Source organism: Phocoena sinus, chromosome 17 (genome assembly GCF_008692025.1).
Source record: "Phocoena sinus isolate mPhoSin1 chromosome 17, mPhoSin1.pri, whole genome shotgun sequence".
NCBI lineage: Eukaryota > Metazoa > Chordata > Mammalia > Artiodactyla > Phocoenidae > Phocoena > Phocoena sinus.
In genome coordinates, this window is record NC_045779.1 from 63,995,361 (window position 1) to 64,015,037 (window position 19,677).

A 19,677-nucleotide genomic window follows, 5' to 3' on the forward strand; every position below is an offset into this window, starting at 1 on the left:
GACTTACCTTGTCACGCTGCTAGTCGGTGGTTGAGCTGAGAGCTGACCTTAGACCTTTAAAGCCTTCTGCTCCTTACGCTGTATCACAAAGTTTCCCAAAGACATTGAGTTCTTAGTCTGTCCCACTAAGACATCGGGGAATTTATGAACATATGTCTAGGAGGACTTTTTCAGAAAGCAATGGCAGGATACTTAGGGAGGGAAGCTGAGCCTCTCAAGTCTGGCTGTCCAGTCAAGGACCAAATAGGACAGAATGGTGACCTGGAAAGAAGTGACCAGGTGGGCCTGTATCAGAGAGATTTCTCTCCCTGACCATCGCACTCACTGAGGGCAGGTGGCACTTACCCTTTGGGTCAGATCAATCCCTCTCTAGGAAAGCACATTTTCCAGAAATCCCAATTTAAAAAAATCTCTAGTACAGAAACTAGAAGACAAACATTCCCAAGACGTAGCAAATGAGTAAGAGGGAAGGTGCTGGAGTTGGATCCCATGAATATGGATCTCATTCCCACCACTTACTGGTGTGCGACTGTGGGTAAGCTGCTTTATCTCTCTCTGTTTGACCTGCAAAATGGAGATGATAATTAACCTGCCTGAAGTGCCAGGCGTGGAATCAACACTCAACAAATGCTACCTATTTTATTATTAAATATTATTATACCATGGAATATTAAAGCAAAATATCTAGTCCTATCTGTTTATTCAGGTGAAGAAATTGAGCTGGATAGAACGGTAATGGCTCGCTGGATATGGCAGGTCGGAGCCTAGAATCCAGTGTACAGATTCCCCCCGAGAGCTGAAGAGGCTGAAGAGCATTAGAGGACGGGAACAGCTAGCTACGGGGTTAGACACACTTGTACTCAAATCCAAAGTGCCCAGGTGTGCGGCCTGGGAGCTGCATATGACTACAGAGATGAATTCTGAAGTGCACCCAATCAGCCTTTGACTGTCGTCTGGTTTTTGTTCCACTTGAGGAAGAACTTTTTTTTTTTTTTTTTTTTTTTTTTTTTTTTTGGCGGTACGCGGGCTTCTCACTGTTGTGGCCTCTCCCGTTGCGGAGCACAGGCTCCGGACGCACAGGCTCCGGATGCGCAGGCTCAGCGGCCATGGCTCACGGTTCCAGCCGCTCTGCGGCATGTGGGATCTTCCCGGACCGGGGCACGAACCCGTGTCCCCTGCATCGGCAGGCGGACTCTCAACCACTGTGCCACCAGGGAAGCCCGAGGAAGAACTTTTTAAGGCTGGAGTGGCTGCCTTGGAGAAACAGCAACCTCTCTCAGGGGAACTGAAGCTGGATGAGCTCTTAAAGGGACAGAGTAGCAGGGTCACAGGCGTCAGCTCCAGCTCTATGATGCTTGTAGTGTAGGAGGGGAGGAGAGAAGGACTAGTGAAATCTTTGTCTTACAAATCTTAGCTTCTGGGATTCCAGGATGATCAACCAAGTGAGAGTCTAATAGAACCAGCTCTCACCAGATGGATGTGTGTTGCACAGAAACATGGACTGTCAGAACTGAAAGGGCTCTTCAAAATCAGCTGCTCCAGTCTTTCCTTGAGAGTCCAGGTGATTTTAGGCCGTCAATGAGTCAAAATCTTAGGTTGTCAAAATCTTAGGTTGAAACCAGGTAGAGCATTAAATCACAGTGAATTAATGTCGAGGGAGTGTCGCCTTTTTTTCCTCAGGTTTATTGAGATAAAATTAGGGATCTTCAAAATCAGCTGGTCTAGTCTTTCCTTAATTGAGAGTCCAGGTGATTTTAGGCCGTCAATGAGTCGAAATCTTAGGTTGTCAAAATCTTAGGTTGAAACCAGGTAGAACATTAAATCACAGTGAATTAATGTCGAGGGAGTGTCGCCATTTTTTCCTCAGGTTTATTGAGATATAATGGACATATAACGTTGTGTAAGTTTAAGGTGGGCAACATGATAATTTGATATATGTATATATTGCAAAATGATTACCACAGTAAGGTTAATGAACACATCCATCCGTCACCTCACATAGTTAACCTTTTGTGTGTGTGTGTGTATGTGTGTGTGTGTGTGTGTGTGGTGTGAGAACTTTTAAGATCTACTTTCATAGCAACTTTTAAGTGTACAATACACTATTCTACCTGTAGTCACCATGCTATGCATTAGATCCCCAGAATTTATTCATCTTCTAACTGGAAGTTTGTACCCTTTGACCACCTTCACCCACTTTCCCCACCTCCCTACTCCTGGCAGCTACCAATCTACTCTCTGTTTCTGTGTTTGTTTTCTATTTTTAGATTCCACATATAACTGAGATCATACAGTATTGTCTTTCTTTTTGACTTATCTCACTTAGTGTAATGCCCTCAAGGCCCATCCATATTGTTGTAAATGGAATTTTGCCTTTTTGGATCCTTCTAAGTAGTTTTAGAAGAAAGTTTCACGCCCATCTGTGTATAACACGTTTCTTAACCTGCAACCTTTCTTTTTCAGAAAGCATAGGCTTCAGCTTCAATGCCTCTAAAGAAACATCAGTGTTATCTACAAGAACATTTCTCAAAGTCTGCTTCTTGGAACACTGGCCCCTCCAAACATAGCGAAAAGAAATTTTAAGAAACGCTACACATGACATATTCCAATAACATTATTTTGTTTTCGTTGGTTTTCTTTTTAAAGTTACTTTCCATTGATGGCCAGTGGTACCTGTTTTACTTAGCAACTTGAAGTTTCCTTTCTAAAAATGAAATTACAGCTAATGAAAATGTTTACTAGATAATAACACAGGTGGTAAAAGTGGTAGAAGAATGACTGATTTGGGAAAACCAGCTTGAGTACAATGCTTTCATTTTACATGTCAGAAAGCTGAGGCTCCGGGTTTACTGGATGGGATTCAGTCAACTGCTCTTTTCATTGCATGAAGCTTCCTGAAGGGAGTCCCCTAATCCATCAATGAGGGGCTGGACCAGCTGATCCCAACAGGCCCTCTGAGGTCCTGGCTTCCTCCCAGTTCCACGGCCCCACCTCTGATTCTCCCGCCCTCCCTCCACCATGAGCTGGGCAGACTGGTTTGAGATACGGCTGCTTACTGACAGTGGAGTGTCAGAGGCAAGCAACCGAAGAGACACAATTCATTAGGGTTTCATTAGGACTTCCTCTCAGTTGATTACGTGTGCAAAAATTGATTTGATCATCAACGCCACTTTCTCAGCATGTGGATCTCCTACACTCCGGGAAGGCAGGAGCTGGAAAACGCCATCATTTGTCGCCAGCGGCGACAAATCTGTTTCCGTCTGTGGGTGGTTTACCTTCAGCCCGTCTGTCTCCACTACTGAAAGGCTTCCCTGTCTCAGAAGAAGGGTGTAGTACCTGAGTTCTTCAGTGCCCCAGACTGAATTCCTTACCTCCATTTTCCTCCTCTACCCAGCTAGCTGACCCTGTTTTCCCAGTCCTGGCCCACTGTCCCCCTTTTCTCCTAGACTCTCTGCCTTGAGAATTCACACTCAGCTGTAATTCTTCACTCTGGGTTTGTATCCATGAGCAAGCCAGTCGTTCCAGCCAGGTGACTGTCCCTTGTTCCTGTAGACCCTCGTTCTCATCAGGATCGTTCCACTGGCCTCTTTCCTGGTCTCCTAGCTTCCTCCTCTTCCTTGTTTGCTTCATCCTCCGCATTCCTTCCAGAACGCAAGTCCACCATACCACTCTCCTCTTTAGACAGTCTGTTTCTTATCTCCAGGAGCATTTCCCAAAATCTGTATCTTTGGAACACAAGTCCCTCTAAATACAGTAAAAACAAAGTTTGGGGGCTTCCCTGGTGGCGCAGTGGTTGAGAGTCCGCCTGCCAATGCAGGGGACACGGGGTCGTGCCCCGGTCCGGGAAGATCCCACATGCCGCGGAGCGGCTGGGCCTGTGAGCCACGGCCGCTGGGCCTGCGCGTCCGGAGCCTATGCTCCGCAACTGGAGAGGCCACAGCAGTGAGAGGCCTGTGTATTGCAAAAAAAAAAAAAAAAAAAAGTTTGGGAAATTCTTCATATTATGTCCCTCTTGGGACTTTGAAATGCCCGTTACCATAGTAAAGACTCTGAGAAGTCAGCTATAAAGAAACTTTTGAAATTTCTTTCTTTTTTGAAATTCAACATTTCCCAAATGTTTGTGAGTACAAATATTTTCTTTTTGCATGGTAACTCTTAATATTTCATGAAAAGAAAATCTAGCCCATAGGAGAATGTCAGATTTCCATAGCTTAGCATTTAAGCTTTCCCCAAATTAATTTGTCTTCAAACTGCCTTTTCAGGCTCACATCTCAGCACAATTACTCTGCACGTACTGTGGCCTCTTTACAGCAGACTATTCTGAATTCTCAGACCTCAGCACACAGATGTGCTTCTCTGCTTTTGGCCATGCTGTCACCCTATTTCGAAATGTCTCCCTGCTCTGCCAACTCCACCCCCTGCACTCTATTTACCTATTTAGGAAACTGATCATCCTCACAGTTCAGGACAAGAGTTGCCTCCTCCAGGCAACTTCCCCTCCCCCACCTCAGTCAAATGTTTTCTCCTCTTCCATCCTACGTCACTTTGCCTCTTTTTCTATTTAATTCAGGCTTTTATTTTTAGGATTTATTTATTTATTTTTATTTTTGGCTGCATTGGGTCTTAGTTGCAGCACGCAGGATCTTCCTTGCGGTGCCTGGGCTTCTCTCTAGTTGTGGCGTGTGGGTTTTTGCTTCTCTAGTTGAGGTGCACGAGCTCAGTAGTTGTGGCGTGCAGGCTTAGTTGCCCTGCGGCATGTGGGATCTTTCTTCCCTGACCAGGGATCAAACCAACGTCCCCTGCATTGTAAGGCAGATTCTTTGCCACTGAACCGCCAGGGAAGTCCCAAATCTAGGCTTTGATAAAGGCAATTGTTTACAGCTTGTCTCCCTTAATCTGTAAATTTTTTGAAGGCAGAGACCCCAAGACGAGCAAAACATATGGTACTTTTTTTTTTTTTTTTTTGCGGTACGCGGGCCTCTCACTGCTGTGGCCCCTCCCGTTGCGGAGCACAGGCTCCGGACGCGCAGGCTCAGCGGCCATGGCTCACGGGCCCAGCCGCTCCGCGGCATGTGGGATCTTCCCGGACCGGAGCACGAACCCGCGTCCCCTGCATCGGCAGGCGGACTCTCAACCACTGTGCCACCAGGGAAGCCCACGTATGGTGCTTTTAAAAGCACATCCAGAGGCACCACCCCATCCTGTGCCACCATCACAGCTGTTTTTGTGGCTTTACGTTTGGAGCCACAGGAGCAATTAGCTTTCTCAGGGAGGCGATGTTTTGCAGCCTGGATCGCTCACCTCCTCGCCGCCAGGCAGTGTTCACCTCACCTTTTCCCGGCTCCTTGATCTGGTTTGGTTCCTTCTGCGGCTTCATTATCTTGAGCCTACTTGGCATTCGCAGTGACTGCTGTCTTCTTTTTCTGGGCTTTCTTATAATTAACTGAACCACATCTGCCGATGCCAGCTAGAATATGTCTGTGAAAAAGAAATGGTGATATGTTTGTGCTTTACAGGTTTTGATGGGCAAATAGGCTTTTTCAAGCATACAGAGTTAATGTGTGTCAGCCAATAAACGTTTATCAAGAACTCACTGGTTTTGGAGCATTACCTGAGAGTCTGAGACTAATGAAGTAAACAAAGGCTTCCTCTTGGCCAAGTCAGGCAAACTCCCCCAGCGAGGAAAACCTCCTGCTCCAAAGCAATGTTTAATAGAACATCTGGCTCCTGAGGGACTTGAAGGGTCAGCTGGCCCAATATCTGAGGTCCAGAGAGGGAAAGGGACTCATGCAGGGTCACACAGCAGAGCCTGGTTTCCGGGCTCAGTCCACTAGTTTCTGCACTAAGCCTCCAGAGAGGACACACTGTGTTCCAAGGACTGAAGTTTAGGAGAATGGCCACAGTGGCCGGGACCAAATCAGGGGTAGCTTCTTGAAAGATGGACGTGTTGAGCCAGGTCTTGAAGGTAATGTGGGGTGGCCCACAAACGAGAAAGGCCCTTTCCTTAGGAGACTTTCTAAGTCCTTTGTGTGAGATTTCAATAAAGCATAGCAATTGTCCTCTTGCGGTTTTGTCAACTCCAAATGCACAGGAAATAACACCTTTTCCTGGAGGTCTGCCTTCAAAAGACTTCATTTTCTGTTTTACTGATTATGACTAGTCTCTATGTGATTAAATCAATCTCTTGTAGTGCACAGTGGGAGGACAGTTAAGTCTCAGAGGTTTGGAATCTGATCAGAGACCCTTCTCTATTCTACGGCTGTAATTCCCCTGTCATTTCTTTTTTTTTTTGACTGAATATATATACTTTAATGACAGAAAAAAGTAGATTTCAGCCATTTGTAAAATACTTGAATTTATCCTACATACTCAAAACATTCAACCATTACTTTACCACTCATAATTTTTCAGTTATTATTTAATGTCTATAGGTTTACTTATTTCCTATTTCTATAATATCTGCAAACATTTAGATACCAGAGATATTTTTTAAATGTTTAATCCTATATATTTACTGCTTATATTCTTTAATGAATAAATCATCTGCAAAGGTGTTACTAGAATTTTTTGCTTCCAATAATGTCAGATAACATTCAAAACACTTCAGAGGTTTAAAATCCTACAGAGTATATTTTTCTGACCACTCTGTAAATCACGCAGTACTTCTACAACAACACCATAAATTCAGAAATTAAGGAGACTACTTCTAAATTACCCACAGGGTAAAGAATAAGTATGAAGGATATTAGAAAATATTATGAATTGAAAACTTGCTTTTCCAAAATTTTAATATGAAGCTTTAAAATTAATTTATTGCTCTTTTTAAACTTTAGATAAGTGTTTATATAATTAATTTTCAAGAAAAAATGAAAAGAATGAAATACAATGAGGTTATGAGGATCTATCTGTCTTTTTTTCCTCTCCTCTATACTGTGAGCTCGCTGAAAGCTTATGAAACTATTAATTTGTGACACATTGTGAGTGCTCACTAAATGTTGATTACCCTTGTGAACGAATGCATTTGTAAATTAAGAAATTATTCACTGTGACAAAATGCATCATCTTGATTTACATTTTAAGCTGGAAACATTCCTTTGGTTAAAACAGTGACAGTCTTTCCAATGAGGTCATTGTGTGGCAGCGTTCATTTTCCTTACCTCTCCCAATGTCTAACCAGCGCTCGATCTGTGTGGTAGGTCCCTGCGTCTGGGCTTCAAGGGCTCCCTCCCCTCGACCCACCCGATGTCACCCAGATCTACCCTGTTCCTGCCAGCATCCGGCCAGTGCTGAGTAAATACCAAGTGGAGGTATGGGGCCAGGAAGGACTGGGTTGTTCTTTGGGACTAAAGGGCACTGGTGCATTGCAATCATGCCTGCACTGTGTCAGGGGACTTGAGGGGTAGGAAGGAGACGTAGCTGATCGGACGGAGCCACGAGGAGCTGCCCCATCCTTTCCTGGAAGAACATCCTGTGGTTCTCAGGCTGGCATGGCCGACTTTCCCACACCTGAGCCACACCTGCTGCCACCTCCCTGGGCCTTTGTGTGACAGCCCTGCCATCCTCTCTTCAGGTTCTCTTCTGGGGAGTCCGGGAAATGAAGAAGGTGCAGCTCCTCTCGGTGGATCGTCCCCAGGTCCTCATCGAGTGTGGCGGGCATGGAGTCAAGTCCCTGTGTGATCAGAGCTACCAGAACAACCCAAACTTCAGCGTCCAGGCAGATGCTTTCGAAGTGGTGCGGGTCTCTCCCCTCCCCCGCCCCACCCGCTCATTCCCTTCATCTCCGTAGATGCGACCCACTCCTTCCTGAACCTGACTTGGGGAGATGTTTCAGAGTGTCAGGTGCCCCACTACTCACAAAGAAAGAACAGTTTAATTCAGTAAAAGCCAGAATTGCAGAATGGGATAAAACAGACTTTTGTTGTTGTTTTGTTTTAAAGGTTCTGGGTGTAGATCATATAGTAAATCAAAGAAGGTTGACAGCGGTTCCCAAGTGTGGCCCCCAGTTTATCAGCATCACCTGGGAACTTATTATAAAATGCAGATTCTCAGGCCCTGCCCCAGAACTACTGAACCAGAGAACTGTTGGGTCTGGGGGGTAGGCCCAGACACCTCTGGTTTGACAAGCCCTGCAGGTGACTCTGATACACACTGGAGTTTGGGAACCACTGGCCTGGAAGACACTGTCACGGAACTTACTACAATGGTTAGAGTTTTAAAAATTATTTGTACATAGCGTGTCAAAAGCAATGTTTGACACCTGTTGCTTTTGGTTTATTTCTGTGCTCTGATTTGGAACCAACTGTGAAGTCAAAGTTTGCTTTGTCTAACCCAGTCAGCTCCAATGGACACACATTCTGAATGAAGAAGGACTGGAATTAAGAACGTGTACTGTGTTTGCAAACCTTCCAAATCAGACTTTGTTGAGCCTCGGGGTCCACCAGGGTAAAGAAGTGGATGGGGCGCTGGCCCCTCACGCTCAGCTCCATCTTAAATGGCTCAGTTCTCATCTGCTTTATATCTTGGGTCTGGATAAATGTTCATCTGAGATGAAAGTTCGGATAAATACAGTAATGACAAAGTAAGAGGATTGAAGACTACTGCCATAGAGAATTTGGGAGTGTGTGATTTTTGCAATTTACACCTGGGGTGAATTGTTAGTGCCATCCCTCATATGTTGGGTAATGACTCCCTGACTTGAGAAGGCATTGCTCCAGACTCTGGCAAGCTGCAGGGGTGACCTGTAGGGAAAGGACAGGCAGGGACAGAGGAAGGATGGGTACCTGGCTTGCTTTGGTCCTACACCCAGACAGGTCAGCCCAGGCAGTGCCCCACTTCACCCCAGCCTCTCCCTGCAGGAGCTGCCTGAGAATGAGCTTCTGCACCCACCCCTGAGCATCTGCGTGGTGGACTGGAGAGCCTTTGGGAGGAGCACCCTCGTGGGCACCTACACCATCAACTGCTTGAAACAGTTTTTGTATAAATCCAGGGAGCCCCTTGCCCTCACCTCACAGGTGGATGGAGCCCAAGTTGTGCAAGGTAGGAAGCTCCTTCTAGATTCTAGCGCTGTGGGCTACAAAACCGTGGTGCCTGCAGGATCTTTCTGAAGAATTTCCTGCGGTCCCCTCTACTTCTTTTATATTTTATTTTTGGCTGCGTTGGGTCTTTGTTGCTGTGCGGGGCTTTTCTTTAGTTGTGGCGAGTGGGGGCTACTCTTCGTTGTGGTACGCGGGCTTCTCATTGCGGTGGCTTCTCTTGTTGCAGAGCACGGGCTGTAGGTGCGTGGGCTTTAGTAGTTGTGGCGCACCGTCTTAGTTGCTCCGTGGCATGTGGGATCTTCCTGGACCGGAGCTCGAACCCGTGTCCCCTGCATTGGCAGGCAGATTCTTAACCACTGTGCCACCAGGGAAGTCCTGACCCAATGTACTTTCATTTTGGCTATTTCAGATTCATTAATTTCCACTGAGCCTTCTGAGACCCCCAGCTCTGCTCAGGAGCTCCCAACAGATCAAATCTTTGTGGATATTGGGCCGCCTCCCACAGTGGTACCTGACTTGGCCCAGGTTCAGGCAGCCAGCCTGGTTGATATCCCTGACCCATCCCCTATGCTGGAGACGGAACACAAACCTGCAGCCCAGGAGCCACCCAAAGACGGAAAAGCTAAGGTCGGAATGTCATCCCTCTTCATATTTATAAGGCACGTTAGAGTTTGCTCAGAGGTTTTAGATACTAATCCTCCCACCTACTAGCTATGTGACCATGGCAAGCAACTTCACATTTCTGAGCATTAGTTTCTTCATCGGCAAAACGGGGACACCAATACCCACTTCACAGCATTGTCATAGAATCAGATAAGTCAGTGTATGTGAAATTAAAGTGCTAGTCAAATGTGACAGCAGTATTTAATTGAACAGAAACTCTTAATTCATTAGCTTGGAAAAACAATGGTTTCCTCATCAAGGCTTATTCCACAAATATTTTGAACCTACTTTGTACAACGTCACGTGGGACCAAAAAGATGCGTCTTCTGGTCTAAATAAAAGTGAGACTTATCCTCAGCTGAGATTCTGGGAGGGGAGATGGATAAGTACACAAGACCATAAAATGGGGACATGAGTAATCTTTTAAGTCATAGTTTTAAGGGCAAAATCCTGGTGTATCTAGCAACTGACTTAAAGAAGAAAGCAGGTTTAAGAAAGTCCTAAGAGATGCCCTGCCCAGCAAATTATAAAAGCTGAAATAAAAGGTACAGTATGGTAGATGAATGGCTATTTTCTCAGGCTCTTCCCATCTCATCCAGGCTCAGCGTGACTCTCTGACAGCCCACGGGGTTCTCTCCATCCCACCAGCATTGTACCTGCCACTTCATGTTGCAAATTTCAGTTTGTTTGTTGCCACCATAAAACTGTGGGCTTCACCAGGTCATAGATGATTTTTAAAAATATCTCTGTATCCCCTGCACTTGATAGAGTGGCTGGCACATTGTAGATACCCGAGAGATGTCTGAGAGCAAATGGATGATAAGTACACGATAAATTTGGCATGACACAACTTTCTCCCCAAATGCTTCCCTTCTGCCACGTATGCATCACACTGCTTCTCCTATCCCCCCATCACTTATGTTGTAGGTGTCATTTATTTGCATCTGTTCAAATCAGAAGTGATGCTAAAGGGGGATTGTCTACCTATGTCACTTAATCCTCATGACAGTGAAGTGAGCAGGTATTATTGTTCCTAGTTGAGGAAACTGAGAATCATAAAATCATAAACGTTTATATTATGTTTAGAAGCTAATTCCTTTTCTACTATATCACACTGTATCATGTAGCCTGCTTGTCTCCTCCACTGAATTCGAAGCTTCCCAAAAGTAGGGATGATGTCTACCCCTTACATCCCCAATGTCAACCACAAAATCTCATACCTGCTTGATAAATGTCAAATAAACTCATTAATGGATGACAGATTATTAAACTTTTATTGATTTAAGAGGGACAGAGAGCTGCAATCACAAAACTTGCTGACACCTCCATCCACTTCCCCGAGGGTACCTACATGTCCTCTTCCTTAGTAAACCACTTAGCCACCAGCATGCAGATCCTTGACACCTAACAATCCATCCTTCATCCCTTGCCAGGATGCCAGGAAACCTTCTCGGAAGTCTACTAAAAGGAGAAAGAGGACCATAGCGGATGAATCTGCTGAAAACGTCATTGACTGGTGGTCGAAATACTATGCCTCCCTGAAGAAAGCACAGAAGGTAGACTCTCTCCTGGCTGTGAGAGTCAAGGCTTCGATAAGAGCACAGAACCATTTACCACCCTCCCCTACCCCAAATCCTGCATTGTCCCCTCTTTTAAATTCCGCTATAGGTAGGCCCTACTTGGGTGTGGTTCTGTTAACTGCTGAAGGGTTCAAAGCCTGAAAGGACCAAGGGTCCAGTACTGCCAAATCCTCACTGTCTGGCTGGAGCTGGCCCTAGGACACAGGCTCTGCTGTAAATGCTGGCAGGATGTGCAGTCTATCATGGCATCCAGGGAATCTGCCCACCTCAGGGAGGTCTAGCCAAGAGAAATGGGTCTCTGGACAGGTGGGCATCAGCGAAGGGGGCTTCAGGTTCACCTGGAGATTCCAGGTCAAAGGGCTCCAGGTCTCCAGCAGATTTCTAAGTTCATATGGGAAATTATCAAAGTAAAGGCAGAGGTCTTGGCCTTAGCAAATGGGAATAATCAGCAGGGCCTCATGCACATGGAATAAGAAACGGATTGAGTTATAAGCCAGAGAACCAGTGGGGAGTGGGTCTGGAGACTCAGGCAAAAGCTCAGTGGCTGAATCTGGTAAGACTTCTCATCCCTGAGTAAAAATGGAAAGGAAAGTTATTCAGATGTTATCATCATATTTTATTGAGTAGCAACTCTTCTGATTCTTTATTGGGAAAGACCATAACTTCTTCATCTAGGACTATCCATGAATATTGACATATAGTTAAATAAACAAACTAAATGTTAATCCCTGCTTCCAAACACCCTCGTTTTACTACGATGGACACTACCACTTCTGGTGAGTGTTCAGCCCTTTCCTCTGTCTCTGCTAACCTCCCCAGTCCCAGGACAAACCCAACAACCCAACATGGCAGCCCATAAAACTCATAGTTGCAGATGGAGGTGATGCTCCAGGGATGTGGAAGAACAGTGGGGAGAGGGGTTGCTTTCCCAGCAGCTGAGAGGAGGCTGCACATAGAGGACGAGGACGTCCACAGTTTGGTGGCACTGGTTTTGGAGGTGTGGGTGCCTCTTCTTTAGGGCAGGGCATCTCTCTGCACTTAAGTCCTAGGTCTTTACAGTGAGGCTTCATCTGGGGGCTACTGAGAACTGTGTGCATATTCTTCTAAAATGCAGAGGGCTGAGATAATTGAATGAGAACTGTTAGCAGTCAGGGTTAATAAATGAGACAAGACAGTGTCCATCATCTCGTCTCCCTCTTTTCTCAAAGGAAAAGGAGAGCAATTCCAAGGAGCAAACAGGCAACACAGGTAAGTGGCTGTTCTGGGGACATTTGAACATGCATTAAGGCCATGTGAGTGAGAAAATGTTAAAATAGGAGCCATGGGCACAACACTGGAGCCCAAAGCCCTCATTTCCCTAGTGAGGAAATAATCCCAGGAAGATGGCAACACTTGAAAGAGGTCACATAGCTGATTTGAGCTGGACGGAGACCAGATCCCAGGTCTCCTGAGTTCAGTTGAGTGCTGAAATCGACCCTTTGGCTCAAGTCCCTATGTTGACAGTCTTAATGCAGAAACAGCAGAGTAAAAATAGGAGCAAGCTGGGATGACAGGCCAAAGCCAGCATGATAAACTTTAACACAGGTGACCTGGATTTAGCTTCCAAAACTCAGTTGACAGGGTTTGGGTAGATCTGGTTTGGCAGAAGTTCAAATGAAGAGCCCTGGAATTTGAAATGACCACAAACTTGATGTAAGCCAACGGTAAGTCGTGGCCTAAAAACAACAGTAACACCAAGTGCTGTTTCAGGTGGCACAAAAAGTGAGAAAAACAGAGCCAAGCTCAGTTCCTCAGGCCACTCCTACTAGCATATTTAATTCTAAGACCAACCCCATGACATAAGCAATAGTATCTTGATTTGCAGATAGTAAAACAGAAGTACAAAGAGGCTGAGTAAATTGCCCAGGTTTATGCAGCTAGAAAATAGTGGAGCTTGGGTGATTTTTCTCCAGCATCTGCTCCTAAAAAATTACTGAATAATCTAAGTACATTTGCGACATTGTGTTAGACCCTTAGCATATTTGAGCCTGAGGTTGTTGAACTAGATGATTCTCAAGTTCCTAAACAGATCTGAGAGGGAATGTATCTAAAGCTTTGGTGTCACTCCATCCTGGGTCTGTTCTTTGCTAGCTGGGTGACTGGGCAAATTACTTACCCTCTCCGTGCCTAGCTTAATGAATTCTTGCATATGGCAGGGAAGGCCAACACATTGCCAGCCCCAGGGCATCCACTGACACTGCGCTGCTGCATAAGTGGTATCTCCTCTGCTCCTTCAGTGCACGGTCTGCAGGGCTATGTGCAGAAATCCTACAGTGAAATGTTACTATTTCTTTCTTAAAAGAAGGGTCATGACACATGCCAGAGCAAAGGGAAAGAGGGAGCTTGACTTTGTTTCTTCTCATCTCAACAGCATAAGAAGTCTAACCATTTTCACTAAATACCCACAGAGGCAAAACCAGACGAGGTAGTGGTAAATATAGATGGCCCAAAGAAGAAGAAAGACAAAATACTCAAGAAGAAACTCAGAGAAAAAGAAATCCCCAACCTGGCTGTCTTGCAGGTGTGTGGACACAGCCATCTTGGCCATGGTTAGGGTGGGAAACTCAGGAGGTGGGCGTTCTTTTAGTGCTTCAGTCCACTCCAGAATACCTTTGTCTGAATAACTTACTTTGTCTTTGTTATAATCATTGATGCAGAGTAACAAACTAACAAGCATGCAAGCCAAGACAGTGGAGCTTGCTAGTTTTCTATTTTCTACATCCTCCTATTGAGAAGGGGCATAACTTCACTTGGTTAGCCTGGATGCAACGATGTAATTTACAGCGTGTGAGTTCCCCTGGGTTCACCTCTCAGGGCTTGACATCATCATGCAGATATGTACAGACTCGACATAGCAGGAGTTTTAACTCTTACAAAAGTCAGCTTCGTCAGACCAGTCCTAACATTAGCCAGAGACTATTAGCTAGAGGCATATTGATGGATATGAAAATTGGCATTATGAAAATTATGTACCTAGATAATGAATTTAGATAAGTAATTTTGATGGGAAATTTGAATAAGTGATTTAATTATATTACTCAATCAAAAACTCAATCCAATTTTCCATTTCTAAAATATATATGTAATTTTCTGCTTGGAAAATTCATGTCTACATGCATTATAATAAAAACAAATATTCCATCACATGTGTTAAGAATGAAATGTTCAATGAATATTTTTAATTTGAATGTCCTCAAAATATTGTAGTCTGTATCCAAAACTCAATGACATCAATTAGCTATAAAAAGCTTTGTCACATTTATACTTATGTATTATATTTTAAATATTGTTGGTTTAGCTATAGTTCTTGGAATTTCAAAGTTTATCAAAAATGTTTTATAAATTTCAGAGTGGTACTTAGTTCTAGGAATGCCAAGTCAATCATATTCCTTATTTTGCTGAAGATAAATTAACAGCGCCTCTTAGATTTTTCCAAGGGGCATATACGAAGGCTGGTTTTGGAGAATCTTGGCAGTTTTCATTAAATCAATCCTGGGCTTTCCTTCCTCTGAGCACACTCTTCTCCCTTTTCCCTAAAGATATACAATGGGGATCTGGAGAGTGAATTCAACAATTTTGAAGACTGGGTGAAAACCTTTGAGCTGCTCAGAGGCAAGTCTACGGAGGATGACCATGGCCTTGACAGAGACCGAGTCATAGGAAAGTTTAAGGCAGGTTCCAAGGTTAACACTTTTATCTGGCTCTCCTGTCCATAAATGTCGGATATGACTCAATTCTGTTGGACTGTGGTGTGCGATGTCTGTAAGGAAAATCCTTAATCTCTCTGCAGGCCCCTCCCTCTCTAGAACCCCACAAGACCTAGCCCCAGTCTTTCAAGGTATTTGATTTGTGGCCAGTAAAGTGGATCGGAGCTCAGTCTGTGGAATATGAGGAGGCAGAGTCATTGCCTAAAGGGATCACTTAATTTTACTCTGCTTTTCCCACCCCCTGACCTACCAAACATATGATTTATACAAGCCTATCAGCTGAATGATTAAATTAATCAAACAACACAAACCCTTCATCTGGCAGACTTACGGTGTCAGCACCACAAAGCAGTAGCTGACACTCACTATGAACCTACTGCACGCCTGGGCCCTTTATATGAAGGTGATGTGTTGGAAATCACATGGGCATTGCAGCTTGCCAGTCTGGGTTTAAATCCTCATTTAGGATTTAAATCCTAACTAGCTTGTGATCTTGAGCAGTACTTGACCTCCCTGAGCCTCGGTTGCGGCATCTGAAAATAGAAATACTGAAGCCAAGATTGAATGAGATAATGGGAGGAAACACTAGCTCAGCACCCTGCATGTAAAAGGCACTCGGGATTCCATCTGATGCTCCTATTCGTTTCTCACGTAACAGCCCCGTGAGGAGGGTGGTACTGTACCAACACTGATTCACTGATGTACCATGAAGAAGCACAGATACAGGAGGGTTATGTGAATGGCCCGAGGACATCCAGGGGACAAGAGTAGCACCACCCCAGGTCCTGTTGGTTCCCAGGCTGTGCTCCTTTTCCCAGCGCTATGCCCTAGACATTTTTTTTTTTTAATTTTAAAAAACCCTCTTTATTTTGAATAGTTAAGATTCACAGAAAGTTGCAAAGATGGTAGACAGAGGTCTAGTGGACCCTTCACCCAGTTTCCTCCATTGTTTACATCTTATGTAAATATCAATACCAGGATATCCACATTGATAGTGTGTATATAGTTTTATGTAATTTTTATCACATATGTAGATTTGTGTAACCACTACCACAAACAAGATACAGAGCTATTCCATCACCACAAAGATCTCCATCATGCTACCCCTTTATAATTATGCCCTGCTTGTGACTGTCTCTATCCTCTGGCAATCACTGACTTATCCTCTATCTTTATAATTTTGTAATTGCAAGAAAGTTGTATAAATGGAACCCTCCAGTATGAGACTTTTGAGATTGGCTCTTTTCACTTATATAATGTCCTTGAGATCCATCCAAGTTGTTGCGTGTATCAATAATTGATTCCTCTACATGGTTGGTTTTCAGCGGGGCATATGACTATCTTGTTTCAATGGGTAGTGCTTTGTGGTTCCAGGGCTCCTTCTGCATCTACAAAAGCCCCGAGGATTCCAGCATCAAGGACAGCAAGCAGCTGAGAATCCAGCAAGGGATTCCATCCAACCACCCCATCAAAGTCCTGATCAGGGTGTACATTGTTGCGGTGAGGCATCCTTGTTTACTCTGAGGGGTTGTCTTAATCTAGAGCTGCCATAACAAAATACCATAGATTGGTGACATAAACAACAGATACTCGTTTTCTCCAGTTCTGGAGGCTGAAAGTGCATGATCAAGGTACCATCAGAGTTGGTTTCTGGTGAGACCTTTTTGCCTGGCTTATAGATGGCCACCTTCTTGCTGTGTCCTCAAATGGCCTTTCCTGTATGTGTGTGTGTGTGTGTGTGTGTGTGTGTGTGAGAGAGAGAGAGAGAGAGAGAGAGAGAGAGAGAGAGAGAGAAGAGGAAATCTGTTGTCTCTTTCTCTTCTTGTAAGACCACCAGTTCTATCGGATTAGGTAGCACAGCCTGGGAACCACCACCCTTATGACTTCATTTAACCTTAATTAGCTCCCTAAAGGCCCTATCTCCAAATACAGTCACATTAGGGGTTAGGGCTTTGACATAGGAATTTTGAGAAAGCACAATTCAGTCCATAACAGAGGGTATGATGTTTGGTTGGTAACATGGACCTTTGCTGGCTTTTCACTGAGCGAAAATATTTCCCAGGCTGAGAGGACTGCTCTGTGTAGCTTTATTTGCTCTCTGTGGTTGCCTGCTAGCTGGGCAGGAAACCAAGTAGCACTGAAGCAGGAAGCTCACAGGCAAGACAGCGGGAAGAACCAGGGCAGAACAGGGCAGCTGCCACTGTGCAGTCCTCCCCCGCCTCCGGGGCTAAGCCTCTGTTCTGCCGCAGTCAGAAATTTCATTTCCAGTGTATTTCCAAGAAAAATATTATCTGCCCTAGGCTTCCTCCTTTCTGATAATGAGAGCACTAAACACTAATTGTGAAACTTTTGGTCTGATTGCCAGGAAGCTTGGGGCCAAATTTGGTGCTCAATCAAAGCAACTGCGTACTAGACATTTATGGTTCATGTATTTGTTTTCATCTCCTGACCTTGGAGTTGATTTTCATAATCTTACTTGATTGTAGTCATTATATTTTATATTAACTCTTTGCTTAAATTGCCTAAAATCGTTTTTAGAAACCGAAATGAAACATAAAACAAAGATGAATTATTCTTTAATGCCAGTGGACAACTAAACATCCCCTTTCCATCATGCAGTTCTCATGTTTCCTTTGTTATTAGCAGCAATGTCATCATGGCCATGACCACCATGTGCCAGGCATGTTCTAATCACTACGGATATCGTGACGGAAAAAGACACCGTGCCTGCCCTCGAGGAAGTCACAGTCTAGTTGGAAAGATGAGAAGTAACTTGTAAAGTTATCCAATAAAGGATAAAGGATCCAATAAAGGATACGTGTAGTATCCTTTATTCATTCATTCAACAAATATTGGAAAGACCCTGTCCTAAGTCCTGGAGTTAATGTAATGAACAAGACAGACAGTATCCTTGCTCTCATGAAAATTATAACTAATTGGGGGTGGTGTGGGCATTAGGAGGGTATGAAAATAAACAACAGATAAATAAGCAAGATGAATGTCAGAGATAACTGCTAAATAAAGAATTAAAATTGGGGGATGTAATCAACTATACTTCAGTAAAAAAGAAAAAAATTGGGCAATGTGGTGACGAGAGTAAATAGGGAAGGGACAATTTTGGATGGAAACCAGGATCTTGACCACTAGACCATGGGGCCAGCAGGGGAGGGACAATTTTGGATGGAGTTTCTCCCTAAGTAATTGACATATAGGTTGTTCTCAATTTTTAGCTATTAAACAACGTTCTAATGAACAACCTTGAAAATATAGCTTTGTGTGCTTATACCCTCCTGTCTGTAAGACAGAGTCCTAAAAATGCGATTGTTTCTTATCCAGCTCTCATCTCTGCAGTTTCTCCATCTTCTCCATGTCCTTCCTCACCAGCTCCCTACCCTGGTCTTCCCTGACGGAAACAGATCGTTTCTCAGCTGACAAGCGCTAAATGCAAGACTGACGGGGTCATGGATTCAGAGTCCACTACTTCTGGGAGGAGGCTTTAGGTCTACCCCATAATTTTACATATTAATCTCAGAGAGATGACATGTTTTGCCCAAGATCACATGACTACGTAGAACTGGAACTCAAATTCATGCCATCTGCTTCCTGGTCCAGCAGATTCCTCATTACTCTGTGCCAAGGGCTGCTTTCCAGAGAAAGTAGAACTTGGGCAAAGCTGATAACTTTTCTTTTAACAGCAGAGTAGAGAGGCTAAAACAGTGGTTCTTAACTTTATAGCTGCACACTAGAATCATCTAGGGAGCTTCTAAAGATCCCCAAGTCCAGGGCCAATTTAATCAGAATGTCTGGGAATAGACCTCAGGCATCAGTATTTTTTAAAACTCCCAGGGGATCCCGGTGCCAGCCAGTGTTCAGAACCACTGGACCAAAGGGCTTTTTTTTCTCTTCTCCAGGCATTTAATCTTAGTCCAGCTGATCCAGATGGCAAATCGGATCCCTACATTGTGGTCAAGCTTGGCAAAACTGAAATCAAAGACCGGGACAAATACATCCCTAAACAACTGAACCCGGTATTTGGAAGGTCAGTGGCCACCTGGGTCTCATTGCATTGTCCTCTCTGCATTTGTTCTTATGGTGCTGCTGTAGGGTGTTTGGTGTGGATACGTGTGTGGGTCTGAGCAAACAGTGCAGGAGATTAAATGCCGACTCCTGCCCGGGATAACAGCCAATCAAGCCTCTCTTCATGGAGAAGGGCTAAATTCTTTCCTCGGTCCCTTCAGCAGCTTGGTTCTGCATGGTCTTCACGGCCATGGTTTTCCAATAATGATTTTCCCAGATCTCAAAGTTAAGACACCACTTGAACAGATTCAGCCTCCTGCCTTGGAGAGAATTCCTTTTTACAAACAAGATAACCAAGGCCCAGAGAGGTTTAGAAACTTGTTCAAGTTCACACAGCTCATAAGTAGAAGAGAAGGGGCCGGATGTTTGGTCTTTTGTCTTCTACCAAAGAGATTTTTCCATCATATCATCTTGCAGTTCATTTGAGGTGACCCCTGCAGTCAAAAAGTGGAACTGCACCCCCCCGCCTGTGTTTTGTTTTCCTGCGAAGTGTTTACAATGCATCACGCTTGTGTTATGTTTAGGTGAACCAGGCATTCTCCAGTTCACAGCAACCCCACCACCCCATTTATCTTC

General features: G+C 44.4%; 1 protein-coding gene across 1 annotated transcript in view; it reads left to right on the forward strand.

Annotated features, from left to right (window-relative positions):
• FER1L6 (fer-1 like family member 6) overlaps positions 1–19,677 on the forward strand; it is a 179,428-nt gene that overhangs the window by 131,677 nt on the left and 28,074 nt on the right. Inside the window, exons 23-32 of the mRNA XM_032610333.1 lie at positions 7,197–7,307; positions 7,571–7,732; positions 8,856–9,036; positions 9,445–9,662; positions 11,132–11,254; positions 12,487–12,526; positions 13,726–13,838; positions 14,857–14,988; positions 16,399–16,524; positions 18,936–19,063. Coding sequence (XP_032466224.1) covers positions 7,197–7,307; positions 7,571–7,732; positions 8,856–9,036; positions 9,445–9,662; positions 11,132–11,254; positions 12,487–12,526; positions 13,726–13,838; positions 14,857–14,988; positions 16,399–16,524; positions 18,936–19,063 — 1,334 coding nt within the window. The remainder of the gene's footprint in view (positions 1–7,196; positions 7,308–7,570; positions 7,733–8,855; positions 9,037–9,444; positions 9,663–11,131; positions 11,255–12,486; positions 12,527–13,725; positions 13,839–14,856; positions 14,989–16,398; positions 16,525–18,935; positions 19,064–19,677) is intronic.